The sequence below is a fragment of the Protopterus annectens genome, chromosome 2.part1, assembly GCF_019279795.1.
Source record: "Protopterus annectens isolate FY-2018-M chromosome 2.part1, PAN1.0, whole genome shotgun sequence".
In the NCBI taxonomy this organism is placed as follows: Eukaryota; Metazoa; Chordata; order Ceratodontiformes; family Protopteridae; genus Protopterus; species Protopterus annectens.
Window position 1 is genome coordinate 1912512560 of NC_056729.1, and position 18536 is coordinate 1912531095.

The 18536-nt window shown below is 37.3% G+C and overlaps 1 protein-coding gene across 1 annotated transcript in view; it reads right to left on the reverse strand.

Annotated features, from left to right (window-relative positions):
• Positions 1 to 543: 543 nt before the first annotated feature.
• Positions 544 to 18536, reverse strand: part of LOC122795066 — a 634924-nt gene continuing 616931 nt past the window's right edge. The window contains exon 6 of the mRNA XM_044063641.1: positions 544 to 1152. Within this exon, the coding sequence (XP_043919576.1) occupies positions 1090 to 1152 (63 nt within the window). The 3' untranslated portion in view covers positions 544 to 1089. The remainder of the gene's footprint in view (positions 1153 to 18536) is intronic.

Genomic DNA, 18536 nt, shown 5'->3' on the forward strand with positions numbered 1-18536 from the left:
ATGTGTACAAGAGCATGTGCGTATGTATCCTTGTGTGCAACTTTATGAATGTGCGTGTGAGCATTTGTGTGTGTATGTGCCTGTGTGTTTTTCTGTGTACAGGCATGTGTGTGTGTGTGTGTGTGTGTGTGTGTGTGCGTGTGTGTGTGTGTGTGTGTGTGTGTGTGTGTGTGTGTGTGTTGTGCGTGTGTGTGTGTGTGTGTGTGTGTGTGTGTGTCTTTGCATGTGTATCTTTGTGTGTGTGTGTGTGTGTGTGTGTGTGTGTGTGTGTGTGTGTGTGTACATGTGTACAAGAGCATGAGCATGTGCGTATGTATCCCTGTGTGCAACTTTATGAATGTGCGTGTGAGCATTCGTGTATGTATGTGCCTGTGTGTTTTTCTGTGTACAAGCATGTGTGTCTGTGTGTGACTGTGAGTGTGTGTGTGTGTGTGTGTGTGTGTGTGTATGTGTGTGTGTGTGTGTGTGTGTGTGTGTGTGTGTGTGTGTGTGTGTGTGTGTGTGTGTGTGTGTGTGTGTGTGTGTGTGTGTGTGTGTGTGTGTGTGTGTGTTTCTGCAACAGTAAATGTGCACACTTACATACATTCTACTGTTCATGTATCAAAAAAGCTCTATAAAACAATCACCTCTATTTTTTCTGTTTTTTTTTTTTACAGATATGCAAAAAATGATACTACACAGTAAAATAACCATTGCCTTGCCTACAAAAGAAATCTGCAAAGGATAAAAAACTGGAAAGAAGATAAATACCCAGATATACATTATAAAAGTATTTTTCACATTATACCCACCAAATCTGTGATACTGTTTACACATTACTAATGAACTTAATCGTGTAAACTTTCAAATCAAAACTTAATTTTATAAAAGTTTCTAAAAATATGTCATTTTAATTACAAAGATAAGTAAAAACAACATTATTTTAATGTACACTTTTCTTAGCCCTTGCTGAAAAGGGCTTTTTAGAGAAGCATCTTCCTTCACGTTTTTGATTTCCTTTTCATTTGCATAGTTATTACTTTATCAGAAGTATAGTGGCTGTAACAGTTTAATCTTTAGCAGTTCATTCTTCTGCCCATTTAACATTGTTCACACTTGTATCACTCTGACTTTTACAAATTGATGCAGTTTTGGCTTTAAAACGTTGTATAGCTGTAAGACAAAGGAAACAAAATATATTTAGCAATTTTATTTTCTTTTCTTAAGATAAAATGCAAAATAATAGCATTGAACTGTAACATACATAATTTATCATCCAAGTACAAAATTTGACCTCATAAAAATATTTGCTATGCTGCTAGCCCAAGCATAGTGCCATATTCTCCCAAAACACCCTTTCCTGGCTCTCAAGCTATCTGTCAGATAACTCTCAGGCTGTGAAATGGAAAGAAGGCACCTCACCTTTCTTTCCCATCCCTACAGGAGTACCACAGGGGTCCATCGTTGGAGCAATGTTGTTTAATATCTTTATCAATAACTTTCACTCTGCTATTCCTAATGCCAAAGTCATCCAATATGCAGATTACTCTACACTTGTCTGCTCTGCCTCTAAACTCCCTGATCTCCTATCTAAAACTCAGACTGCCTTCTCAACTACTGAGATCTGGATGCACCAAAATCACTCTCTCTCAGTGCTAACAAATCTAAAATACTACTATTCACACCCTCAAAATCCTTCTTGTTTGATAAAAATTCCTTCCAAGTCCTTAGCCAAAGCAACTCTCCAATTGAAGTTGTTCCCTTTGCCAAACTAGGTGTAACTATAGACGAAAATGTCAAGTTCAAAATCCATATTCATCAAAATATAAAGAAAACCCACCAAAATCTAGGTGTGCTATACAGGAACAACCACTTCCTCCCTTTTACCAGGCATACTCTGGCCTCCTCTTCCCTCATTCCCTCCTCTCTGTACGGTGCCCCGTTACTAACTAACCTGTCCTCTTCCATCACTTCCAAACTTGAAAGCTGTTATAACAAAATTCCTAAATTTGTCACCAAAGCCAAACATTCCACTCATTACTGTGTTACCATCCAATCCCTCAGTTGGTTAGAATTCACAAATTACCTGGACTTCCTCCAGCTCACTACAGCACATAGACTAATATTTCATCCAACCAAATGCCCCATTCTAACTAACATCCTCACCCCAGACACCCTAAATAGGACTTTCAGATCTGAACACCAAAACTTAATTACTGTCCACAAACCTAAACGTCCTGCTGGACAACTTCTCCTCTCCTTCTCCTTAGGTAAGAAATGGAACTCTCTCCCTTCCACACTAAGAACAACGTCAAACACAAACAACTTCAAAACACAGCTTTACACCTACCTCTCCTCCAAATGGAAATGTAACTGCATTCTCCCTACCTAGTACTCTTTAACAAAAGCCCCTGGAGAGTATCCTCCTGAGTTCCTATGCACCTTATAGCTGGCTATAACCTTCTATAACTAATCCCCATATGATCTCTCACACTCTGTAAATATTGTAAATAGCTTTTGACTTTTGACTTTAACTGTGTGAATTTGTTAAAATGTATCTGCACAATATTTTTCCACTATGGGCAATATTGCTCACTGTTTGTATTATTTGCTATGTATTTATACTTGTACTTTTATTTTTATTGGACTGCTATCTTTACTGTAATCTGTTTCATGGAGCTTTTCTCCCTGGGTCTTCACTGAAAGCAGGCTTACTGGGCCCAGTGGACTTCCCCAGTAATCAAACTGTCAATAAATAAATAAATAATGATCCACTCACTTATCGACTACCAGTCTTTTGGGGAGATGTACACGGGTAATCTTTTCTTACATTAGAAAAGCTTTATAATCAATAATCTCTGACATAGTAAGAATACATAACTCTACCTGTGGGGGGGGTGCCATCCTTTGCAGTGGCATTGGCTTAACAGGTAACATGCCCTTGATGCTGGAAGATAAGAAATCTGCGAGTCCCCCTGATATTGTTGATACTGAAATGCATCATAATAGGGGTGCTGTTCTCCAGAGTGCTATCTGCTTTAGTTGGTAATAGCTCAGGTGGGTCTAAAAAATATAACTACACCCCTCAAAATGAGTAGGGGAACTATGCTGATACCCTGGATAAATTCCCCACAGCAGTATGAATACCACCTGAGGTCTCCCCTGAACCTAGGCCACTAAACTAGTGGGACTAACTCAGACAATGAAATGATAAATTAGAAATAAATAAAAAAGTATATATAACTGCAAATGCAAGCATGTATAAGTCAACATTAAATTAAGCATTGCTAAAAGCAAAAGACTCTATCTAAAATATTATCTAAAACAAGAAAAAAAACATTGTAAAAAACTGATAATGTTTTCAAAATGAGCACAATGTAAGCATAACTTTATAGTGAACTCTTGCAGATTCAAGCCTAAATGTACCTGGTATTATATAAAATGTAAAATAATTTTAAACTGTATAACTATGATATCATGCTATGAAAGGCATGAAGGAAGGATGGTTAAACAGTGACACAATGCATTTTCCTTGTCAAACACAACGATACATCTCAGCATCTGCACATTAAACATCAGGGTGCTTATCTTTCAAAATACTAGCAGGAGATCAGAAAGAGATACACTTTTTTTATTTTTCACTATACCCTGTTTTTGCATACTGTTGCCTGTATAGTTTATGATAGGTCATCTTTGTACAGGTTTATTTATTTATTTTATGAGATATGTACCCATAAACAAGTATGATTTTATGGTGAGCATCGGTAATTCTGCAAGGAGCAAGTGTAAATTTGAGGAAAAAATCACGGTACTTTATCTAATAAGTATCAGCTGAGAGGTCTGATCACACTGGAAATCTGTTGTTAGATATTTAAGACAGAATGGCCTTAGTCGCAATGTTCATTTCTGATATGTAATAAAGTTATGACTGTTTATGTTTGGAACCTTAAGGCACACTGAATCACACAAGAAGTATCTACTTGTGTTTATCTTGTTCAATTACTAGAAACAACAAGCAAGCCATCAGCATCATTTCTGTCTTGAATGTTTATTGGACAAATGTTTTCCAGGGAAACATTCCTTCTTTCCTGCCTTGAGTGTTATTACCATTATATCTCTGTACCTAATGAAAGTATTTGCCCTTCTGTATAACTGAAATTGTACTACCAGTCTAAACGTCTGTTATTTTTAGTGTGGAGCTTTTCTCCAACAGGGCTCCTCTGAAAAAGGACAGCTGGTCCAGACAGACTTTCCTGGTAAGCAAACAAAAAAAAAATTAAAACAAAGAAATTGTTTGCGGATGATTTATCTAGCAGAAGACTTTACGTTTCTGTAGTGGCAACTTATATTAAAGTTAAAATAATAGGTATGGCATTCAATTAAGTGAATCATTTTGGTTTACATATTTTGACTGGATTTGTAGGAATGTTACCTTTCTTAGAAAATCAGTTGTTTACATTATATCTAGTGCTGATACAAAGTATACCCCATATATCTACCTGCAAATGATGAGTTCTGCAGTACGACTGTATTCTGACTTCAGCTGTTCATAAGGCTACCTAAAGCATATAGTTTTGGTGCACCCTGTCTGCTACCCTATATGTGTGTATGAGTGTGTGTGTGTGTGTGTGTGTGTGTGTGTGTGTGTGTGTGTGTGTGTGTGTGTGTGTGTGTGTGTGTGTGTGGGTGTGTGTGTGTGTGTCTGTGCATGTGTGTATGTGTGTGTGTATGCAACATAAACAATAAGTATGCTATACATCCATCAAACTCTAACACTTGTTTATTTTATTTAAGAAAACTCAATAGCCTCAAGGATATAAAGTTATAATTGCCTTTACTGAACATGAATTAAAAAATAAATGACATACATGTAAATAGGGAGGAATATATGTAGATGGCAGAACCACACTACACATACACACACACACACACACACACACACACACACACACACACACACACACACACACACACACACACACACACACGTATATATATCTGTGTGATTTATATGGGAACCTTAATTTCACCAAGTGTTGTTAAAGTCAACATCTGTTTAGATGACAAAGTAAACAGGAATATACCCTTTTGCTGGTATTTTGCAGTCTTGGAGTTAGTAAATATAATTAGAAGGAGGTGTGAGAGTGCAGATAACTTGCCCCTCTTTATAAAATTTTGTTTTTAGCAGTTTTGTTTGCATGCTTTAAGGGTACTTCTTTATGTATACATAGTGATGTTTTGATGTTTGTTTTGTCGACACTAGTAATATCAACATTTGGATATTTCAATTTAATTAAGTATACCTATCTATATAGATACAGATTTATAGATAGGTAGCTATATGTATAGATACAGATACAGATATATCTAGGAGCCATTCATTCTGTCAAATTCTTGTTGCATCAAAGCAGTGACATGTTGTTTCATTTAAAACAGTCACTGCTGCTTCAACATTTGAGATATAATAGTGGGAATCAATCACTGTACTGTGAAAACAGAGATTTGTTTTTTCCCCACTGTTCTGTTCTTGGTGAATTGGAATATTTAAAGCTGCATTTAGTGGTGCATGCCTCCCAGAAATGTGATCTTTCATTGCATATCTTTGATTTGACATTTCACAATCTCATTACATATTTATTTAAAATTCAGGTTATTGTGGTTTACCTGATGTTATGAAATGCTAACATCTGTGTTACACATTGTTAGTACATAACATCTGTTGTCCATTTGTTTTGGTTTGTTGTGTCTTGTTGCAGTTATACATGCAGGGGTGTGTGTGTTTTTATATACTGGAATTCAATGCATTGGATTTAATGTACAAAGTGTTGCTATTATATGAACTCAGTTTCATGCTATAGATTCATATAAAGTCATATAAAGTCACACAGACATACTGGCACACAAACAAATAAATATTCATTTTCGCAACAGTAATCCTAAACAAAAAAGAGGAATGAAAACATGTATGCATATTCTACCTGAAGTACAAAGCATACAGTATTGTGACTGGGTCTCTAGCAATGTGTTCAAAAAATAGAATTCATCAAATTTGTCTTAAGGGTGAAGGTTGAGAGGTGACTACATACATCAAGTTAGTTATGATCAGAGAAACCTTATTATATTTCTTTGCAGTCCACTGAACTGTATGCGCTCTGATGCACTACTGCTTAATGCTGGCATGGTGCACCTCTGACCAAATACAGCTTTATTAGCTGTGAGGTACAGCACTTTGCTAAACTTTTGATTCTATTTTATTGCATTTTTGAACAGATGATGTCTGGAAGTTGGCACAGAGAGCTATGGCTAGGGGCTGTTAGCAAGCTAGTTCCTATAGTCCAATGACTGATTCCCCTTCTCTTATTTATTACCGTAACCAGGCAGTTTATATATGGGCCAATGAAAATTTGGGCTAGGATCCTTAATAGTTTACTGGACTACAAGCCTAGTAAATACCTATGAACCTAAGTATGTCTGTTCTTCTTTCAGCTTTTCACAGTTAGGGGGTTGCCACAGCGGAACTCTGGTCCGCTAATGATTGGCAGTAGATTTTTACAGTGCTGAGGTGCCAGCCCAACGCCCAGCCTTCAACGAAGGCACACCCATTCACGCATGTCTTTCGAATGCCACTCGACCGCTAAGTATATTATTTATTTATATTGTGCTCCAGGGTAAAGCACTGATTTCCATGGACCATTTTCAGACTCAGCTGGGAGAGATGTCTTGATAAGTGACTTGCTTAGTCACACAGTTATAGGCAGTGGAGGCTGAAGGAATCAAACCTTGCACTTCTGGATCACAGGAAACAACTTGTTAGCAACTCCTTAATACTCTAAGCCAACTGCCAGAGTACAGATATTAAAGCTATCAAAAAACTTTTCTAATGTTGTTCTGTGGTGTCTGCAATCTATTGCTGAGTAAGACCTGATCACATACAAAAACTTATTTTTTGCCATTTTCAGAGCACAATTAACATACTCCATGAGAAACATTTTATTTAACTACACTGGACCCATGTCATCAGCATGTTACATACATGATACTTCTATAATTAGCAAGCTATATACCTTGCATATAAATTATCATTTAGCCAGAACTAGTGGTTGACAATGTTTCCTTACAGCTCTTGGGTCTCATTTTCACTTCCGAGTTTGAAAACCTTTTTTACAAAGCAGGCATGTTGACTCTGTGCATGTGTTTTGCCAGGTCCTCTAGTTTTCTCTCCAATTCAAAAGAACATGCAGTCAGATGAATTCTCAGTTCTCTACATTTATATATACAGACACACACACCTGCACACATTTATTTATGATTAAGACAAAGTACTCCTTATTTGGACATGCTCTTAACAATTTTTTTTATGTATTTATTCATTTATTTATGTATTGAAATTTGTTTACTGGGGTTGAAGACTGATCAAACAATAACCAATTACAGGCACCGCCCTGGTTACATTATAATGTGGCAAAACATACACTGTACAAATAATGGTGATTTACATTTATGAGTTAGCTTAGAAAATCTGACAATATATAAACAGAAGAACTAACAAATCAAATATATGTACTGCTACATAAGTGGAAAAGAAAAGTGAGACTGCAGATAGGAGGATTATAGGTGGTAGAGATATGGACAATAGTTGCTAGGTTAGGAAAGCTAACAGAGACCAGTAAGATGAAAGACAAGACTATAAAATGTGTAGTGACATTATACCAGTAATGATTTTGGTCAGCTGAATCATAGTTTAAGATAAGCGAGTTCATCAGTTGCGTTACATATGTCGAAGATAGGTTTCCTATTGAAATGTTGGCAGTCAAAATGATGACAAGCCAAAAAAAGAAAAAAGACCAAAAACCTTGGAAAAGAAGGATGCTGAGGATCCTTTAAATTTCTTTTTTGCAGAGGGGCACACTATCCATATTCCCCAAGCACACACACACACACACACACACACACACACATATATATATATATATATATATATATATATATATATATATATATATATATATATATATATATATGGGTCTACTTCATTTGATCGACAGACCATTTGATCAAAACCTATTTGATCGAAATTTCATTTGGTTGAAAAGCAGTATTCAAGGAATAAAACTGGGATTTGTCCCCCTCCCCAATGTCGTGCAACCCCGGAGTTGGAATATATAGTTGGGGGGTGTGGGGGTGAAGCCCTCCATGTAGTTTCCTTTAAAAGAAGAAAATAAAACAAAAAGTACACAAAAGTGCCCCCCCCCCTAAATATATATACCAACTCCAGGGTTGCACGACATTGGGGAGGGGGACAAATCCCAGTTTTATGCCTTGAATACTGGTTTTCGACTAAATGAAATTTCGATCAAATGGTCTGTCAGTCAAATGAAGAAGACCCATATATATATATATATATATATATATATATATATATATATATATATATAAAACTAAGATCACTCATACCAATATTATAAGCCAAACATCTGTCTTCCTCCATAGCATTAGTGTACTTGGTGGGGTTTGTTGTCAAATTTGTTATCCAGATGACAATTTACAGCTGGTTGTACCCTGGATAAGCATGTTTAGGAGTTACTGGTGCTGATTACTATGCAATATAAATATACATCAGTGTATCAGCCATTTTGTTTCAAAAGTTTTATATTCATTGAAATATGGCTGGAGCAACATGTAAGCCAATTGGCAATAGTTTATATTGAAAGTGAACATCAGGGTAGAGAATCTCCTTATCAAAATAATTTGAGCTATAGCCTAAAACTGTGGTATATCACTATCCCTAGAAGTCTTAGCTAAAGATTATACCAAATTCATGGCAAGTCTCTTTGAGGGAGCATCATTTAAGAATGGTAGTATTAAGAGGTAAATAAAGGCTTTGCAAAAGGTAGTTTTCTGATATTCAGGACATGCAAAATAAAACCTGTTTGTGGGCAACAAAAATCTAGGCCAATAAAGCCTCTCTAAGAAATGCTCATCTTTTCTGTCTCTAGCTGACCCCAGAATATATGGCTATCAACCAAGTTCAATAGTGTTCTTTAGACCTGCCCCCACAAGCAATAACAGTTATTTAACTACCCTTTCCCCTATGTGTTCCACATGTTAAATGAGGTCATGGCCTGATGCAAAATGGATGTAAGTGAGTGGCTGAGCTGGGAGTACAGCAACCCTATTTAAAGCCTTTGTCTTGCTTTTGAGTTTTCTTAAATTTCCCATGACCAATATCTAAGCCTATCTGGCCCTCATATTTGCTATTGCCTTTGGACCCAAATTTATTCTGGCTTGAATAATTTACTATAAATCCAGATGCAATACAGCTGCTTTTCTTTTCTCAGTGCCCATACTACCTTCTATGGACCCATGTTATCCACTTTTAAAATTGCCTGCAAAGACAGGAACTGGAGAAAATATCTTCCCAGTATGACTGCATGCATATGTTTAGGTATTAGCATAATACAATGATTAGTTTCTTTAGTGGAATATAAAAAAACGACTCTGTTTCTGGGAGATGAATTTTGGCTACAGAGTAATTTTCCCCAGAGGAAGGCAGAGACTGATAAAAATATAACAATATCTTGGATGATAGCAAGCATGGCTAAGCTCTTATGCACTAAGTATTGTAAAAGGTCAAGGACAGTCCCACTGGAAGTAATAGCAAACATGTTTAGGACACGTTTGAAATGGCCTAATGGTTAAGGTGTTTGCCCTATAAACACAAGGTGCAGGGTTTAAGTCTCACAAGGGATAATTGGCTAAGCTCACAAGGGTAGTTAGCTTAGTACTAATCCATGAACCTATGAAGGGTACTAGATTCTGTTATACTTTCATGACAGGTGGCTTATGTTAAATATTAAGTTCAGACAAGAAATGTTTGGGAACAGGCTGCTGGTGTGACCTCCAAATTACTGAGCAATTCTTTCAACTTCTTGATGTGTCTGCGTTTACTGGCTCCAGTACATCAATAAATTTTGAAACTCCCAACCCCCAAAATGGGGACTATCCATATTTTCACACTTAGCAGTCAGCCAGCTTTCCCCTCCCAGCTACCTACTCGAAACTCATCAAGTAGGTCTCAGCATCATTAGTGGGTAATATTTTGGAAGAAGCAAGTGGTTGTTATTATTACCTACCAGTTCTGGACCATTTCCATCTGTGCCCTTGAGTATCAGCCAGGACCTTGTCATCATGCTGTCGATGTTTTGGAATGCATTCAACTGTTCCTTGTCATCTCTTAGCAAAGATTCCATATTCCTCTGTTAAGCTGCTGCAAAGGCACTGACTTAGTCTTCATGTTAGCTCAGTAGGGCTTTCAAAGCTCATTTACTTTCTTGTCACAAAACAGCGCTCTGCTGTGTAACCACTTCCAAGCTTTTATAAGTTTCTTTTTGTGCAGCAGTACTGTGCTGAAAAGCTCACATAGTTTCTTGTGAACGGACAAGTCTGCAATTATCAAAGCAGGTGTTGTCGGCATGCTTGAGGGATCTCTCTCAACAGACCTAGTGCTCCTATTCTGCAACCACTGAGTCTTAGGGGTACACAGGTAATCCATACCTGCAGCCTGGTGAAAAGAACTACAAAAATCTTCAGTGCCATAAATTCCAGTAGATTTATTTATTTTATTTTATTTATTTTTACATTTGTTAAGCGGGCTAGTCTGATTAGGCCCAAAGAGCCTTTTTTTCAGTGGAGACCCAAGGAGAAAAGCCCCAGGAAGGTAATTAAAAAACAGGTAAAGACCTAACAATTCAAGTTGCAAGATACTTAACAGTAGAAAAAGAGAGACAAATGTAGAAAATTAGTAGAAAATTAATGTATACAAGGCAAAAGTACAGTATTTTGAGAATGCAGTAGCAATATGTTTGAGAAATGTGGTTAGCATTCATTTTTTTAAAAGGAATGTAGCAATGCCGAAAATAAAAAAAATATTCTGAGTAACATCATGACATAGTACAACAAAGAAGCATTTAATAGCATAGGTACTAACTACAGAGAGTAATATATTTAGACAGTTTAGGTAGATACTAGGCAGATATGTTAACTGAGAAAAGAAGAAAACTTCATTAGGCAATTTCCTGACAAGTACAGATCCATGCATGTTGGAAATTAATTTTTAGTTGATTTTTGAATTTGCCACTTTTGGTAGTGGAATGAAGGGGTAATGGAAGTTTGTTCCATGAGTACGCAATTGAATGACTGTAAAGTATTTTTCCAGTATTTTTTTGGCTTGGTCACCTGCAGAAGGTTTTGTTGTGTGCTTCTGAGGCCGTGGTTGGGTGTGTAGAGTGTAATTATGGATGTAAGGGTAGGGCAGGAGTTGGGACTATTTAGAATGCTTTGTGCAATTTGGAGTTGTGATATCTGAAGCAAGTGCAGGAGCTCAGGTCATCTTAAGCTTTTCAGCGATATACAGTGATGGGATTTTCAGCTATTACTGCCTGCAAATCTGGCTATCTTGTTATAGGTGGTTTCTAGTTTCATTAAGAGATTATTTTGGATGTTAGTAAGTATGGAAGCAGCACAGAGCAGGGATGGTAGAATAAATGTGTGAGCCGGTATAGGTCTAGATTTGTTAGATATATATTTGTTGTTGCAGTATAGAAAACCTACCACAGGATTTAATAAAATCTGTGTAGGTACCGTGTAGAGCCTACACAGAACGTTACCCTGCCCTTGTACACAGTTCCCCCTCAATAGCACGCCATGCATATTAGTCCATGGGAGAGCTGAGGAACATGGTTATTGAATTAGTGCAGGGCAAGGTACAGTGCAAACTATGTCCTCAGATGAGTAATGGACTCCCTGGACTGCCCATTGTTTTATTTTTATTTATTTATTTATTTTTAAATAAAAGCATGTTTGCGCGGTGCATTGCAGAGTGCAGCAATGCTAAGCAGTGCCCACAGATAGAATAGCAGACATCTGCCAGACATCTAAAAATAGAAACTGGATGTATTTAATTATTTATTTAAATGTGTGCTTAAGCATGTTTAAACATGTTTGTGTGGCACTGCACGGTGCTTAGCACTGCTTATAGGTATCTCTGTATATTTATTTATTTTACATTTGTTTGCTGGGTTAGTCTGATTGGGCCAGTAGTCAATTTTCAGCAGAAACCCAGGGGGGAAACCCCCCAAAAAAGATAACAGAAAGAACAAATAAAAATAAACTTAGAATGGTAATAAAAATAAACATTGGACAATAATGAAATTGAACCATGTTATATATACAAATCAGTGTAAATATATATATATATATATATATATATATATATATATATATAAATAAATATATTTATATATATTTATTTATTTTTATTTATTTTCACTTTGATTACTGGGGAAGTCCACTGGGCCAGAACGTGCCCATTTTCAGTGGAGGCCCGGGGAGAAAAGCTCCATAAGCAATGCGATACAATAAAAGTTACATAATGTTAAAGTGAAATACATGTATAAAATTCATACAGTCAGGAAATGCAAATGCATAAAATGTGCATCATAAGTCACAATTAAAGATAATAGAGAACACTGTTTACAGGTATTGCCATTCAGTGCTGCAAGTTTCAACTGTCTGTAATATAAAGATCTGAGGTTTCTTGATATTTACATTATTTACATACTTGGAGTCAAGAGAGGGAAATTACTTAATCTGTGAATGCCAGCTTAAGTCTCTTTTAGGAGAACAGAAAATAATAGTTTGAGGGTAGAGTGGAGAAGGAGTATAGAGAGCTCAATGGGGAAATTCCCTTGAATTTACGTAGGGTGAAAGCAGGAACATTTCCATTTGGAAGACAGGTATGAGAAAAGTTGGGTCTTGAAGGATTCTGAGTTTGGTATAGTCCTAAGTGATGGAGGGAGAGAGTTCCATTTCTTACCTAGAGAGAAAGAGAGAAGGAGCTGGCCAGCAGGGCATTTGGGTTTGTGGATAGAAATTAAATGTTGGTGTTCAGATCTCAGAGATTTATTTGGGATGTATGGGGGAAGGATGTTTGTTAAGGCTTGGCATTTATCTGGCTACAATATTAATTTGTGAGTGGTGGTTAGTTGGAGATAGTCTAGGTGGTTAGAGAGTTCTAGCCAGTTCAGAGATTGTAGGGTAAGGCAGTGGTGAGTAGAGCTTTTAGATTTAGTTGCAAATTTAGAGATCTTATTATAGCAAATTTCAAGTTTTGAGGTGTTGGAAGAAGACAGGTTAGTTAGAAGAGGGGATCCATATAGTAAAGAAGGTAGAAGGTAGGTAGCTGCTAAGGTATGCCTAGAGGAGTTGGAGAGAAAGCAGTTATTCCTATAGAGCATACCTAGCTTTTGGTGGGTTTTCTTTATGTTTTGTTGTATGTGTATATTGAATTTAAGGTGTTCATCTATGGTAATGCCAAGGTGTGTTGCAGAAGGGACCACTTCTATAGCAGTGTTGGTTTGGCTTAGGACTTTGAAAGCATTTTTGTCAAAAGAGAAAGCCCTGGAGGTAGGGAAAAGAAGTATTTTAGATTTATTAGAGTTGAGAGAGAGATGATTTTAGTGCATCCAGTTCTCAGTAGTGGAAAAAGCTATTTAGGTTTTAGTCAGTAGTTCAGGAAGGTTAGAGGCGGCACAGACTAAGGTAGAGTCATCAGTGTATTGGATAACTGTTGTGTCAGGGATGACAATGTGAAGGTTATTAATGAAGATGTTGAAAAGCATGGGTCCGAGGATGGATCCCTGGGGAACGCCGGTGGGTGTTGGCAAGAAGGAAGAGGTAGAGTTCTTCCATCTGACAGCTTGAGATCTGTCTGATAGGTAACTGGAGAACCAGGATAGAGTATTAGGGGAGAGATGAAGGTTGGCGAGATGAAAGAGAAGGTGTTTATTGGAGATGGTTTCAAAAGCTTTAGAAAGATCTAGCAGTACTGTGGATACTAGTAGTCCAGAATCTCGGGCTCGATTGACTATTTAGGCAGTTATGGTGCTGTGGCCAGGGTGGAAGCTGTGTTGGGTGGGTGTTGGGAGGTGGTTTTGAGTTAAGAAAGGCATAAGTTTGTGGTGGACACATTTTTCTAGAATTTTAGATATTGGCAAGAGTAGGGCAATGGGATGGAAATTGGAAATATTGGTGTTTTTGCCTCCTTTGTGAAGAGGTAGAATGTAGACTGAATGCCAAAGTTTGGGTAGATACGACTCTTTTAAGGATCTGTTAATTAGGATGCTGATTGGTAGTGCAATACCTTCAGCAGCACATTTGAGGAAGGAGGAGGGTATGTTGTCAGGGGCATTAGAGCATGGGTTTAGTTTGGATAAGAGTCTTTTTATAAAAATGGTTGAAACAGATTTGAGCTGGAAATTGAGAGGACAGTTATTAGGGTTGTTGGGCATTAAGGAAAGAGAGTTGGGAGGATTATTGTTTGGGAAAGTTTTGGTTAGCTTAGCTATGGATTCTGTAAAGAATGTGTTGAAGTGAGAGCTCACTTCCATGTCAGTTATACTAGGGTCAGGGCAGGGATTATTCCTGGACCCTGGATGGAGTGGGGAATTAACTGATTTCCAGAATTGTTTTGGGTTCTTATTATTGTTGGACTGAAGCTTATTGTAGTAGTTTTTTTTTGTCCAAGGTGATTAGTTTTTTTTTACTTGGTTGTGGAGTTGGGTGTATTGGAGCATTGTAGAAGACATTTTATTATTCTGGTAAAGCTTCCAGGATTTGTCCCTGTGATGCATGATTTGTTTTGTTTGTTTGGACAACCAAGGAGCAGAATTAGCTTTGACTAATTTGTTTCTTAGAGGGGCTAGGGAGTTAAGAGTATTTAGGAAGATAGAGTTAAAATGTTCTACAGCATTGTCAAGGGGAAGGGTATTTAGGATTTGCCAGTTAATATGTTTAAAAATGTTTGAGAAAATTGTGGGGTTGAAGTTGCTAAGATTACGATTGTGGATGTAATGGTGTTGATATTGGGTGGAGTTAGCTGAGCAATGAATGAAAGCGGGGAGATGGTCACTAAAGGTGTCTGGGATAGTGCCAGAGAGAATTATTTTGTTTGGGTGGGAGACTAGGATCCAGTCAATGATGGATCCTGGGGGGTGGTTTTTGATAGGATGAGTGGTTGAGTGGATTACTTGGGTGAAGTTGTAGAGGTTAATAAATAGGGTGGGGGAAGGCGAGTTGATTTTATTCCAATCAATATTAACATCTCCTAGAATGCAGGTTTAAATGTAATATATATATATATATATATATATATATATATATATATATATATATATATATATATATATATATATATATTAGGTTTACCTTCATATATGCATAAATCAAAATTGCAATTGGGCTTTTGTGCCACTCTAAGGTGCGAAATTCAGATATTGATTGTCACCGAAGTTTGCAATTAAAAATCTGGAAAACCAGATTTGATGATTTTCGAACTGTAAATGTGAATACACATCGTGATGCTGGGGCCAAGCACTCCTGCACCCCACACCCCCCTACTTTAATATACTAACTCCGAGATCGCACTACAGTGGGGAAAGGATTCATTTCCTGATCCCCGCTATAGTGCAATCTGCATCTAAAATGCCGAATCTGCATTGAGCGAATGCCACTGTGCATTCACTCATAGCACATTCATAGCATTTTTTTTTTCGATATTCTGCAACTTTGGAAATCTCCTTTCGACCTTTAAGGAATCGCCCATGTGCATCACGCACATATAAAGGTAAACCATATATATATATAAGTATATATACACACACACACACACACACACACACACACACACACACACACACACACACACACACACACACACACACACACATATACAGATTCACATATATACATATACATGTCTTAATATCCATGTAGCTTAATGGGTAGAGTTATGGCTCCAAGTGCAGTAGGTCCTGGGTTTGAATAAATGGAAGGGAAAATATGTACTTAATTTTGATAGACATATCATGTAAATTATTTTAAAATATAGCCTCATTGTGCTCTGTTAAGCTTTACTCAATTGTGCCTAGACCTGCTAAGCATTGCACAAACATTGCAACAGCTGCTAATATTTATGCACTTCTCAGCTCACCTGTGCTGGTTTGCAGTGATTTTTAAATGTTGCCCAATGCTGATGATGTGTTAGGGCAGGAAAACAGCTTACATTAAGCCCAATATGCAGGAATACATCAGAATCCATTGGAGTTCTGTCTCTGAAGGGTACTATGGCTGGTGTTTGTGAATTTGCATGCTTCCAGATGCAGCATTGGGGCATTCTGTAGTCCAGGGTCATGGCTGGGCTCCTAATAAAAAAAACATGATGACTGGCTGCTGCTGGGAGGTTTCCAGGGCTTGAAGTGTAAGGCAGAGGCCTGGGACTGGCTGGCCAGAGAACTCACCAGTGTTACTGGTATCCCCTGCCCAAGTGAGCAGTGTCTTCACCACCATGATGACCTGAAATGACAAAAGAGGGGACTCTTGGACACCTGGGTCCAAAAAACTCTGGCAGGGAATGCCCCACAAGTATGTAAGTAATTTAACCTCTGTTTTACAGATATATAATCTGAATGTCTGCAAAAGTGGTATGCATAATGGTGTGCTCCTCTCCCAACAGCTGCAGCTAAGAGAGCTAGCAATGTCGATTTGCACACCGGGCACTTAGCCAAGTTGCGCCGTGAGTGTAGTGAGTACGGATGTAGTATGCTAACTGTAGTGACATAAGCAAGAAAGAGTTTACTTTAAAGCAATAACTACATTAAAATATATACAATAAAATTTGTAGTGCCATAATGTGGAATTAGAGCTGTATTGCAATAAATGAATAATGCCAACTATAGTGCAATAAAAACATGAAACAATACCAATAACTGCATTAATGTATATATAATAAAGTCTGCAGTGAAATACATGTGGAATTAGAGCTGCATTTCAAGAAATGAATACTGCCAACTGTGCTGCAATTACAATTTGAAACAATACCTGTAACTGCTTTAAAGTCTGTACAATGAAGTCTGTAGTGCAATAAATGTGGTATTAGAGCTGTAGTGCAAGAAATTACTAATGCCAACTATTGTGCAATGAAACATGAAACAATAAGAGCAAGGAAAATGGTGCACATCAGGATTATGTTGTAACCATTGTGGTAGATCTGTATGCATTCAGGCTATAGGGTAAGGTGCTGCAGTCAAGTATATCACTGTAATAACTGTAGAATGCAAATCTTCTAGCTGTAAATTGCATTGTTTAACTCATATAGTACTGTTTAAGGCTGTCTGTAGACCAATATTGGTCATATAATGCTCTGTCATCCAAAGACATTAGGTAATAAAGGTATATGGGTGAGATAGCCCACTCCTTGAGATGATATTGTTTCTGGACTTCACAGACATTTCAAACCATTAACAATGAATTGTGTATACCAGCATTGTTTATACTGATATATAGCTCACCTAGTATCTGTGTTATGCATATATTTCATGCATGTGTGTTCTATTGTCACTGCAGTCTAGAATATCACTGTAGTAATACTACCAGTCATATTTTGGTTTCAGGTGAACTCTGGGCAAATATCAGTCAGTCAGTAATCAGCAGTGACTCAGTTACTCAGTTTGTTAAATGCTCTGTATATAGTATATTTTGCCACACACAGACCAGAGTTTAAATCCAGTGCTATGTAACACTAAATATTACAGTAGCAATCCCATAATGCTTACAGATTCACTCTCCACATGAACTAAATGTAAATGGATGAGGTAGCCCATATTATGAGTAGATAATTGTGTTTTTAAATGTCACACACCGTCAAAATCATTAGCAAGAATGTGGTCATTAGCAATATTCAGTCAGTAATAAACTGTGTAATCCTGGTATGGCTGTATGCCTGGATTGTCTGTTAACAGTTGATGCAGTCACTTGATACATTCCACAGAGATGTCCCCTGCAGTAACTGCTATTGGGTTTTATTCCCATGCCTGCCAACCAAGGCATGACTGCTGTTTAGTGCCTGTACTGTAATGTACACATACATGTCTCTTAACTGTCACAATTTCCTGGTATGAATTATTAGTGCGGAATCAGCCTGTTACATGATTACCATGGAAATGAGTGCCTAGATTGCAAAGTAACACCATATCAACCCACAGAACACCTTGGTAGTTGTATAGGTCTACCTGATGCGCAAGTGTTCTGGGTAGGTGTATACCCGCAGTTGTTACCTCTTGGCCTATAGTGTTCCATGCAAATAGCTTGAGAGTTATGTATGTGCTACATCAGCTTTAGGAGACTTGTAGTTACTGTACACATAAAGAAAATACAGACCCGTAGAGTAGATAGTAGTACTGTTGTCTAGGAAATAAGCTGAAATGTTTCTAATGGATTGTTTTTCTCTCTCTCTCCCCACTCCTTATCTGCATTTATTTATTGTTATACATTGGTTATGGTTTACTTTTGACATAAGTTGTTACATTAACTGTTTTTTGGAACATGTGTTTTATTATTTTTATGTGTTATAATGGCTGTATATTACATATCTTGTTAAATTACCTATTTTGTTGGCCTTATGCTGTAACTCTTAATGGCAGGCTGTTAACATACTGACTGTT